The 12,132-nt window shown below is 37.9% G+C and overlaps 1 protein-coding gene across 4 annotated transcripts in view; it reads left to right on the top strand.

Moving 5' to 3' along the window:
* Positions 1-12,132, top strand: part of aqr (aquarius intron-binding spliceosomal factor) — a 65,184-nt gene that overhangs the window by 6,726 nt on the left and 46,326 nt on the right. For all 4 annotated transcript variants that reach the window (XM_043698028.1, XM_043698026.1, XM_043698025.1 and 1 more), the window contains 6 exons: positions 4,506-4,541; positions 4,645-4,765; positions 6,434-6,574; positions 9,122-9,190; positions 9,412-9,512; positions 9,763-9,839. In XM_043698028.1, the coding sequence (XP_043553963.1) occupies positions 4,506-4,541; positions 4,645-4,765; positions 6,434-6,574; positions 9,122-9,190; positions 9,412-9,512; positions 9,763-9,839 (545 nt within the window). The remainder of the gene's footprint in view (positions 1-4,505; positions 4,542-4,644; positions 4,766-6,433; positions 6,575-9,121; positions 9,191-9,411; positions 9,513-9,762; positions 9,840-12,132) is intronic.

Consider the following 12,132-nt stretch of genomic DNA (forward strand, 5'->3'; position numbering starts at 1 on the left):
ACTAAGACCCCTCGGAATCCTAGTAGCACACAAACCCACCAACACTCTCAAACAAAAACTAACAAACTTTAAAAGACCCAGTACAACCCATGGACAAAACCAACGTCATCTACAAAATTCCATGCAAAAACTGCCACAAATACTACGTAGGACAACCAGGAAGAAAGTTAGCCACCAGGATACACGAACACCAGCTAGCCACAAAAAGACACGACCCTCTCTCCCTCGGAGCCCTACACACGGATGAAAAAAAACCCACCATTTTGACTGGGACAACACATCTATCCTGGGTCAGGCTAAGCAAAGACATGCCAAAGAATTCCTAGAGGCCTGGCACTCCAACCACAACGCCATAAACAAACGCATAGATTTAGATGTCATCTATCAACCCCTCAGAAAATGAACAGGAAATGACATCACCACAAACCCCAGGAACCCCATCCAGGAGAAAGATATAAATAGAAAGCAGGAGACAACAGCTTCGCTTCACTTGGAGGTCGCCACTGATGATGTTACCTAGCCAGGTAATGAAACGTCTGGATATCAAACCTACACCCCATAAAGATCCAGTGGGCATGGTCCACATAGGTACCAATGACATAGATAAAACTAGGGCAGAGGTTCTGTTAAAGGAGTATGAACAGCTAGGAGCTAAATTACAAAGCAGAACCAAAAAAAGTAATAATCTCTGGGTTACCACCTAAGCCATGAGCTAATTGGCACAGCGTCAATAAGATTAAGAAGGTAAATGCGTGACTTAAGGATTAATGTGGGAGCAATGGGTTTGAATTCATGGGACATTGGCAGCGGTACTGTGGAAGAAGGCACCTGTTTCAATAGCACTGTCTTCAGCTAAACGGTGCTGGGACCGGAGTCCTAGCAAATTGCATATTTAGGGCTGTAGATAGAATTTTAAGCTAAATGGTGGGGGAGGGTCCAGTTATAGAGGAAATTAGAAAACACAAATTCAAGAAGGACTGCAGAACTCAGCAGAGGTTATTATAGTCTCCACAGATACAAGTAGGACAGCGTGTTCGGAAAAGGTGAGCAATCAAACTTCAAGTGCACTGGATAAACGAATGACAATGAGAAGAGGGTGGTTGATGCAGGACTGTCAGTGCTATATCTGAATGCACACAATATAAGGAATAAGGTAAATGAGGTTGTGGTGCAGATCGAAATTGGCAGGTATGACGTGGTGGGCATCACGGAGACGTGACTGCAGGGGAATCAGGATTGGGAGCTGAATATTCCAGGCTCGACATCCTACCGAAAAAATAGGCAGGTGGGCAGAGGGATGGGGTTGTCTTATTCATAAGAAATGAAATTAAGTCAATAGTTTAAAAAAACGAACTAGATCCGATGATGTAGAATCTATGTGGGTAGAATTGAGGAACTGCAAAGGTAAAAAAAAATTTGGAGTTATGTACAGGCCTCCAAACAGTAGTCAGGAGCTGGGACGCAAGGTACACCAGGTGATAGAAAAGATGTGCAGGAAAGATAAAGTTACAGTGATCATGGGGGATTTCAATATGGAGGTGGACTGGGAAAATCAGGTTGGTAGTGGACTGCAAGAAGAGGAATTTGTGGAATGTCTACAAGATGGCATTTTGGAGCAGCTTATTGTGGAGCCCACTAGGGAACAGGCAATACTTGATTTAGTGTTGTGTAATGAGGCAGACTTAATAAGGGAGCTTAAGGTGAAGGAACCTGTAGAAGGCAGTGATCATAATACGATAGAATTTACTCTGCAATTTGAGAGGGAGAAGATAGAATCAGACATCACGCTATTACAACTGAATAAAAGCAACAGAATCATGAGGGAGGAGCCTAGCAGGAAGGACAGTGGAACAGCAATGGCAGGAGTTTCTGGGAGTAATTCAGGAGACACAGCAGAGATTCATCCCGAGGGAAAAGCAGCATGGTACAGGGAGGATGAGGCAACCATGGCTGACTAGGGAAATCATGGATAGCATAAAAGCAAAAGAGAAAACATATAATGTGGCGAAGGGCAGTGGGAAACCAGAGGGTTTGGAAACTTACAAAGACCAACAGAGGGTAACAAAAAAAAGAAATAAGGAGGGAAAAGATTGATTATGAGGGTAAGCTGGCCAGTCATATAAAGGAAGACTATAAGAATTTCTTTGGATGTATAAAGGGCAAAAGAGAAGCCAAAGTGGACATTGAGCTGCTGGAAAATGATGCTGGAGAGGTAGTAGTGGGGAGCAAGGAAATGGCTGACGAGCTGAATAATTACTTTGCACCAGACTTCATGGTAGAAGACATGAATAATATCCCAAAAATTCAAAAACGTGAGGAGGCAGAGCTGAATATGGTGGCCATCACCTAAGACAAGGTGCGAGAAAAAGTGATTGGCCTGAAGGTGGATAAATCACCTGAACCAGATGGAGTACACCAAGAGTTCTCAGGGAAATAGCTGAAGAGATAACAGAGGCGTTAGTGGTGATCTTTCAGGCATCGCTAGAGTCAGGGAGGGTCCCAAAGGACTGGAAAATCTCTAATGTAACGCATCTGTTTAAAAAGGGAGAAAGGCAAAAGATGGTAAATTACAGACCAATTAGCCTAACCTCGGTCATGGGTGAGATACTGGAATCCATTGTGAAGGGTGAGATTTCTGAATACTTGGAAGTGTATGGTGAAATAGGGAAAAGTCAACATGGTTTCATCAAGGGAAGGTCATGCCTGGCAAATCTACATTTCTTTGAGGAAATAACAAGCATGTTAGACCAAGGAGAGCCAATGGATGTTAACTACCTGGACTTCAAGGAGGCCTTTGACAAGGTACAGCTTAGGAGGCCACTAAGTAAGATAAGGGCCCATGATGTTAATGGCAAAGTGTGAGAATGGATAGAAGCTTAGCTGTCTGGCAGAAAGCAGAGAGTGGGGATAAAAGGGCCTTTCTCGGATGGTAGCCAGCGGCAAGTGGTATTCCACAAGGCTCCATGTTGGAACCACAACTTTTCACTTTATACATTAACAATCTAGATGAGGGGCATTCTGGCTAGGTTTGCTGGCAATACAAACATAGGTAGATGGACAGGTCACATTAAGGAGGCAGAAGAGGCTGCAGAAGGATTTGGACAGGTTAGGAGAGTGGGCAAAGAAGTGGCAGATGGAGTACAATGTGGGAAAGTGTGAGGTCATGCACTTTGGTAGGAAGAATAGAGGTATGGACTGTTTTCTAAATGGGGAGACAATTCAGAAGTCTGAAGTGCAAAGAGACCTGGAAGTTCTAGTCCAGGATTCTCTCAAGGTAAACTAGCATGTTGAGTTAGTTCGGAAGGAAAATACAATGGTGGCATTTATTTTGAGAGGACTTGAATATAAAAGCAGAGGTGCACTTCTGAGGCTCTATAAGGCTCTGGTCAGACCACATTTGGATTATTGTGTGCAGTTTTGGGCCCCATATTTCAGGAAGGATATACTGGTCATGAAGAAAATTCATGTGAATGGTCCCAGGATTGAAAAGTTTAACATGAGGAACGTTTGAGGACTCTAGGTTTATACTCTATGGGGTTTAGAAGGATGAGGAGGTATCTAATTGAAACTTAGGGAATACTGGGTGGCCTGGACAGAGTGAATGTTGGAAGAGGTTTCCATTAATAGGAGAGAATAGGACCCAAGGGCACAGCCTTAGAGTAAAGGGAAGACCTTTTAGAATGGAGGTAAGAAACCTCTTCAGCCAGAGAATGGTGAATCTATGGAATTCATTGCCACAGACGGCTGTGGAGGTCAGGGCATTGAGTGTATTTAAGAATGAGATAGATTCTTGATTGTCAAGGGTATCGAGGGTTCCAGGAAGAAAGTGGGAGAATGTGGTTGAGAAACTTATTAGCCATGATTGAATGGCAGAGCAGACTTGGTGGGCTGAATGGCTTAACTTCTGCTCCTATGTCTTATGGTCTAAGATCCAGTAGCAGCACCACAATTCACTTTTTTTCAAAAAAAGACAGCAAATATCCTTTTCAATATAAATCAAGTACCGATGTCAGAATGAATGCATTTGTTTTGTCTTTAATTAGAATCTAGTTTTGTGTATTGAAGGGCCTAATTTAAATATGTGGTTTATATTCTAAGTGAATGTAAACCTTTAATGAGGATTTTGGGCTAAGCTGCATAGCATGTTGGTCTTGCGAATGAGTTTCAGTCCACTATAGTAATGTGAATTTGAAGCAGGAAAGAAACTACAAATTTAGTGTTAAATTCTCTCTCACCTTCGTTAGTTTTCCTTCACAGAAAATAAATGAAATATGCCAAATTAAAACTTAAGTTTTAACCTTTTAACATACTAGTGCTAAACAAAAACAGCATCTTTGTTCTTGCATATGTATCTACTATGGTTCGATGTCCATTTGGTACTTGGTCAATTTGAGTTTGAGACTTTATATGTCATCTCTTACAGCATGATGGCAGGATCAATTAACACACTTATTGTGGTATTCAGTCAGTTATACAAACAGCAATCAATTATTTTTACTTTTCAGATTTGCAATTAGAAAAATTATGCTGCTTGAATTCAGGTAACTTTTACATTTGGTTTGGTATTTTTTTAAAAAATGTTTTTGAAGCAATGTTGTTATGAATATTATGCAGCTGACTTACTATTTCTGTGTAAATTAATAGCCAGTATCTGGAGAATTATCTCTGGCCAAACTATTCCTCTGAAGTATCCAGCAAAGCTTACCTGATGTCGATTTGCTGTATGGTGAATGAAAAATTTCGAGAAAATGTTCCTGCTTGGGAGGTAAGAGGCTATCAGTTACCTGTTGTAGAGCTTTGTGTTGTTTCCAATTCTGTAATGAAAATTGTATGCAGTGTTGAAGCCTGGGGCCATCCCACAGGAATACAGCACCAGGAAATGATGGGGACAAGTCTGAATCTTAGATTTCCAAAACACAAATTGTTTATTTCATAGTCAATAGTGACAATGTGATACTGTTCGCCCTAGGCATGAAAATAAATTAAACGCTGAATCTAATCGTCAAAATAGTTTGATTTTAGTAACATCTGAACTTTTGCTGTATAAGCACTCCTTAGCTGTTTGAGAAGCAGCTTGTTAAAAAGGCATTTCTCAATAATGGACATGGCCTAACTGGCTGATCATGAAGGTCTGAATCTTACCTTGCAAAAACCTATGAAAAGGTTGGTGCTTAAATAAAACTCTGGATTAAACAACCCCTGCATCCACAACTCTGCTTTACACACTCGATTCTCTCCTAACTTTATTCAGACACCTTTGCTTCCTCCACCAACCATCCACTCACCCCAAAAGGAGCTCTGAAGGCACAATGGAATAATGCTTGCGAAGCACTGAGTTCAAGTCATGAACATGGTTTTTTTTTCTATATTATTTGGTTCAAATAACTTGAATACTGCACAGCCAAAACATGTATTTAATGATGGATCCAGATCAAGCCATTCATCTTGTCATTGCATTACCTGTATTTGTCTGACTAATTTCAAGTTTCTATTTGCATACATGATGCATGTCTCTGAATCATTTGACCTATTATTTCTTCACCATTGTTTTAATCAGTAGATATGTATCTCTGTTCATTATGGACAACACTAATTGAGTCAGGAAGTTTGACTGTAATTGTAAAGTTGCCTTTTTGATTCTGTTTAATATGAATGAAAAAAGGAGTTAATATTAAAACCCAAATCAAAAAAGCAGATAAGTCCATGAGGTAGAATTGATTATTGCTGTTGACCACTTTCTTTTTTTAAAAAAAACTTGAGAGTTGCTGCAGTACTTAACTAATAACAGTAAACTGGCAATTTTGTTATTGTAATCATGGGGATATTGATATGGAGATTCTCATTGGTCACTTTTATTTGCTGTAAGTACCATAGTGATCTGCATAAAGGCCGACTGAAGCCCTTAATACTTCAGCAAGCAGCATATATTATACTTGGTATATGTCAAGTTAGTTATTGAACCAGTGTGCCTCACAGCACTTAGTCTCAGAAGATTGAGAATATCCTCGTACTCTTGCAATGACCAGGTGTTATCACTTTTTGATTATTTTCCCGAGATTTACCTGCAAAGTCTTTGAAGTCTTAGGATGAACTGCAGACTACAGTGTACAGACATTCAACAATATTCTATGTCTCAATGTACACAAATGCACATAGTCTGATAATTAGTGCCTTTGCATTGAAGCTGGTACAGAAGAATTGAATTCTAGCTGCATGTGCAAGAGGCAAAGATGAATTAAAAATCTCTGATATACAGATATGGATTTTGATTTCAGTACTACAAGTTAAAGTAGCAAGCATTTAGAACATAGAATTATGATACTTAGCACAAACAGAGTCTTTTGAAAGCTGCATCTGATCGTAACCATTGTGTCTGGTCCAGAAGTTACTCTGGACATTTTCTGTAACCTGTCTTCTGTTGTTTACATTTTAGACCTTTACGCAGAAGCCTGAACACTTTCCCTATTTTTTCAAATGTATTTTAACTGCATCCCTTGCTGAAGAAAATAAAGATCTTACATTGCGAGAACAAACTGTCCTCTTGGTGTTTCTTGATCACTGCTTCAACAGCTTGGTAAGTGCAAACATGCAAAATTAAACGCATTCAAACAATCATGCTACAATACTTGATGTTATCAGTCAAGCTTCTTTGTCCTCTGGTTTATCACTGCATAGATGACATTTCAAGTGGTCATAAATACTTTGTAGTGCAGAGCAGATTTTATGGATAGGAACAAAGGAACAGAAATAGGCTACTTAGCCCCTCAAGCCTGTTCACCCATTCAAGCACTCTTGAATTCACCACATTCCATTACTCTTCTCCCAAAAATCATTTTTGGGTCAAGCTCATAACTAACATTTAAAGGAATGTGAGTCGACCATTTAGCTGATCAGACCTCATAATACCATCGAAAAAGTCTTTCTATGACTCTGTACAATTGCAGCAAGACATCTTTACTTATGTACTCCAATTCCCTTGTGATAAAGGCCAACATACTGTTACTTTCCTACTACCCGTTGTACCTGTATACTAGCTGTAGTGACACATGAATGATAGATAACTAGGTCTCTTTGGAAACCAACACTGCCTAACCTCTAGCTATTTAAGAAATTTTTTGCAATTTTCTACTGAAGTGGAGAATGTCACAATTCTTGTATTCCATCTACTATGTTCTAGCCCATTCACTTAGCCTGTCGCAGTCCTCTTGAAGTCTCCTTGTGGCCTCCCTAAATTTATGATTCCATCCGGTTTTATATCATCAGCAAATTCAAATGTCACAATTAGTCCCCAGTCCTAACTTCTTATAAAGGCTGAGGAAGAGGCATGACCTGTACCCTTTGTATTCTAATCCTTTGGGTAAAAAGACTAGCATTTCATTTGTGTTTTTGATTATTTTCTGTATCTTTTCATATTGTGAGCATCTAGATTGACCCTACTATTTATTACCAAAATTTGCAGTTTCTGTACCTTTGGAATACTTTGAGGTAGTTTTGGAAACTATGCAGCTTTATATGTTGTATTATCAAGACTGTATATATCTTTGAGATATCTCCTTGGGATATCTGTTCCCAGTCCTTTGAGGATAGTCATGTAGCAACTGCATTTATTTATTCTGAAGCTACTTCCCTCAAATTAGAGTTCTTGATCAAAGTGATCCCCACCTCTTTGAAGAGAAGGCTTTATTGTGGTTTGTCTATATTATTTTTCAATATTCTAACTGATAGCTTTCCCTATGCTTATTACCATAACCCATAAATAACATTTCAATTACTCATGGCTCTTGCTATTACTATTTATCTCCTTGCACAAGCACTTCTTGAATCAAAGGATAAGTAACATATCACTCTCATGATTCTTCAAACCATCCTGCTTTTCTTCAAAACCTTGCTAGTTCAAGGTGCCAACAGGTTCAGCAATAATTCTTAACAAATATACAGCTGTCAGGGATATCCAACAATTTGCACCAGGTTTACATGTAGATTATATAAATAAAAAGCAGAAATGACCCAGTTAACTTTTGAGAATTTTGACCAGTTGCTTAGGAATGGATTGATTTGGTGCCTATTGCTTACAAAGAACGGTTGAACACTTTAGTCCTCTACCCACTGGAGTTTACAAGAATGAGAGGTGACTTTATAGAAACATAAGATCATGAGGAGACTTGACGGGGTGGATTCAAAGCAAAGAGTGTCTCTTGTAGAGGAATGAGAAATACGGGACATAGTTTAAGAATAAGAGGTATTGTGATAAAGAAAATGAATTTTTTTCGTTCTGAAGTGATAATCTGTAGAATTTTCTTGCTAAGAAGATAGTGGGTTGGGCCATCGAGTTCGTGTTAGGCTCCATTAAACATACTTTTGATAGACAAGGGAATCGAAATTTATTGGCTGGTCAGACAGAATGGTGAAATTGAGACCATAACCAGGTCAACTATAGATCCTATTGAATGGTGGAGCAGGTTCAAAGGACCAATGTCTGCTCCTCAGTCATATGTTATCTTGCCTTTGTGCTGATTCCAAATTATTTGAATTTTAATTTCACTTGTATTTCATGTAATTCTGATGTTTATGAATTTTCACGCCAATTAATTGTATATGTCAAAATAACAGCAAAAAGCAGTTATGAGTATCTGCATATGTATAAGATAAAAGATTGTATTTTGGTTTCCTTTGTTCTGGAGATGAGATTTTGTGTGGTTGATACTTTCATATACCACAAGAGGCCCTCAGCAGAGCGTGTTACACACTCTTCAACAGAAAAGTTAAATATTTGGGAGAAAGAGTTTAACTTCATGCTAACCGATTCGACTTAGTTAAATAATAATAATCAACTTTATAGGTAATATTTGTGAAAATTTGCATTCTTAGAATTTTCTCTTTCTTGTTTAAAGCCTAATTTTATATATGGGTTTTACAAGAGACATAGCAATACCATAATGGACAACAGTTGCTCCCCATTTGTATTTCTAATGTCATATTTCTGGAGTTGGAAGTCTTGTTATAGTTAGAATAGTATTTATATACCAATGTATCTGTCTTTGAAGCATTATTCTGTCAGTATAAATGGTATTGCTTGTAAACATGATTTCAGCCTGTGAAATACATTTCTATTCTCCAACAGGAAGTAGACCTAATTCGAGAACAGGTGCAGCGACTTATCTCTCTCCCTATGTGGATGTGTCTACTTTCTGTAAGTTCAGTGACTATTCAAGGTCTATCGTAAAGAATTAATACAGATTAATGGCTCATTTTTACGCGGGAGTTTAATGTTTTTGACCAATTCTGTTTCATCACCTGAAGTATTTTATATAAGCTTGTCATAATGATAGCCAACAAAAAAAAAGACCAAGATTGCTGATCAGGGTGTCACTGATTGTGAGACTGTTAATACTAAATTTGTACTTTTATCAGTCACGACTTGAACATGAACTGAAAAAAACACCAAAGCTGAGGAAATTCTGGAATCTACTTAAAAAAAAGGAAGAGAAAATAGATGAAAAATCTGCTGAACAGTAAGTCTGTTATAATATTCATAATATTTACCTGCAATTTCTGGACTATCAATTCCATTAAGTTGGAACTTAGTTTAGTTGTTCACACTGTTTTGTCAACTAGACATTCTTTCGCAAATATTCCATATACCTGCTTTGAGTTGCGTTTTGCAGGGGCAGCTTTTATTTCAGAAAATAATAATTTATTTAAATCACTTTATGGTGCATTGAAAACAATATACCAACATTATTTTTGTTTCTTAATCTGAAGGGCAAATCAAGAGAAGAGATTTCTTTCTTGTCTCATTGGCAAATTTCTTGGCGTATTAAAAAGCATTCCTCTTTCAGGTAACTGCTCAAGCATCTCTCACTTCTTTCCCAATCAAATATTATTTGAACAATGTTAACAGAAGAATATTAACAATGCTAATTTTCTGTTTTGCAATAAATGTTGTTGTGAACTGAAATTTGAGCAGTTAGACTGCTGAATATAGGTTATGACAGAATTGGTTGCAGGCTGACAGTGTCTGTGGCACAAGGTTCTCCATTTTTAGTGGTTTCCGAGTCTTGGGAGAATCCAGGTTGCAACACTGCTGCAGGTGCAGGACTAGCATGGTACACTATCCTGATACTTGCTTGAGCAGGAAATTGACTTGATAGGTCTCTCAAACAACAGAGAGGACAGTGTCATGAAGGGGAAGTCTTATACTTCTGCTGCAACCCAGATATGAGAGCCCACTGTTAAGAGAAAGAGCAAGCCTAATGCTATCTGTTGATTACTGCAGACTCTGAGGGGTGTTACTGATTTGCATTTTAAAGTGGTGTCAGAATCCCTAGCTGAAGATGGAGTGCAAAGAAATCTGCTTCTATCTGCTTCTAATGACAGCATTAGAATTTGGGTCCTGTTTGCAATATTTTAGTGTAGTTATCATTTTATGGTAATAAAATTGCACACTTTTCTTGTTTTATTACCATGTAATCAAATTCAGTATATCCATGTAATGATAATAATGGACATACTGAATCAGAATTGCTAACATCTGTACACTGAGACCTCTTTGGTTTGTTTAAAAAAAAGGAGCATATTTTTGCACACTTTACTTTTGGGGAGTTGTGAGAAGGAGTGAAAGATTATCAGCCCATTAAACCCTGCCATGAATATTCCTTAAGTAGTGAACAAGTCCTGATTGGGATCTGGAGCTTTTTGTCTGGAGATTGGAATGCTACCAATGTGCCACAGATATCATTAAAATCATTACCATAACCTATTAGTTATGTTTGAGAAAATATTAATCTGTGATTGTTCCAGTTTTGTACATTTCCCTTTGCTGAGTTATGTATTTGCCATATCAAGATTGATTTGGGATTTTCAGCCCTCCCTATGTTCTAAACTTCAAATTACTTTCTTACTTATTAACTCTTCTATTCACTGCGTTAATTCTATTTCCAATGAAACATTTTAAAAATGTTGATACAGAATAGTAAATTTCAAAATAGAACTGGTTTACTTTGGAATTGTTTAGCTAAATCTAATAATAATTTTACTTTGCAGTCCAACTTATGATTGAAGTGGCAAATACTTTTTACTGACATACCAGTCTTATCAGGTGAAGGAGAGTTGAAATGGCATATGTGATGATTATGGTTTGAAGCACTTGAGGCTGTATAATCTTTCTTTTGCCACTAGAGTGTGCTACAGTGCTGTGGGCTATGGGTGGTGTAAAATTTTAGCCTTTAGAACAGGATGAAAAATTTTTTAACAATCCAATCCAATCCAAACCAACTTCTAATACACAATTATTGAATTTAAAGAATCAAACTTATTATTCTGTAACAATCAGCTTTGAATTCTGAAGTTGATTGCTCTTCTAATAATGTTAGAAATCTTAGAATGCTCCCTTGTGTCTGTGCCATTACTATAAAAATAAAATACATAATTATAAATAAATGTATATATTTATAAAAATAAATATATACTATTGCATCTAACTCTGATAATTCCTTTTTTCCTGTTGCTTTTATGTACTCTTTATATTCACCCTTTTTAAATGTTTCATCGATGTCCTTTGCAAGATTAAACTTCCTGTAGTCTAACAAATCTCTGGGAACTGCCTGACTGTAAAGATGACTTCAAATGGCTACCAGCATTTTCACTGCACATACATGCTCAGTGATTTCTTATACTGGCGACTACTACCTTCTATGCTAGGATGTGTCTGCACCATTAGGATCATTATATGTTGACTCTCCTGCTCTTTAGGTGCTGCCTGACCTGCTGTGCTTTTGCCAGTGCTACAATCTATTTGTCTTGCACATAATGATATTGCACCATTGCCTACACCAGGAACTAGCATAATTTTTCCTGCAAGGATGCTGGGCTGTTGATTGTAATAGTCCTGAATGGGCAACAAGTGGGAATAATCCCACTATTTACTACTACAAAGCCTTTCATCATTTGAACCCTTGGTGACCAGTAGACTCCCTGGTTTTAGTATGAACAATCCCTTTTTCCAGTTTCTTTCCTAACTGGAGCCTCTCCACTTGGGTGTCATTTCGAGTGAATTATTGCACTACTGTTTATATAGTTCTCATAACCTTCCTGAAATGGGATGCCCAGAACTGCATGTTTTATCTCAACAGT

The sequence above is a fragment of the Chiloscyllium plagiosum genome, chromosome 10 (assembly GCF_004010195.1).
Source record: "Chiloscyllium plagiosum isolate BGI_BamShark_2017 chromosome 10, ASM401019v2, whole genome shotgun sequence".
Classification (NCBI taxonomy): Eukaryota; Metazoa; Chordata; class Chondrichthyes; order Orectolobiformes; family Hemiscylliidae; genus Chiloscyllium; species Chiloscyllium plagiosum.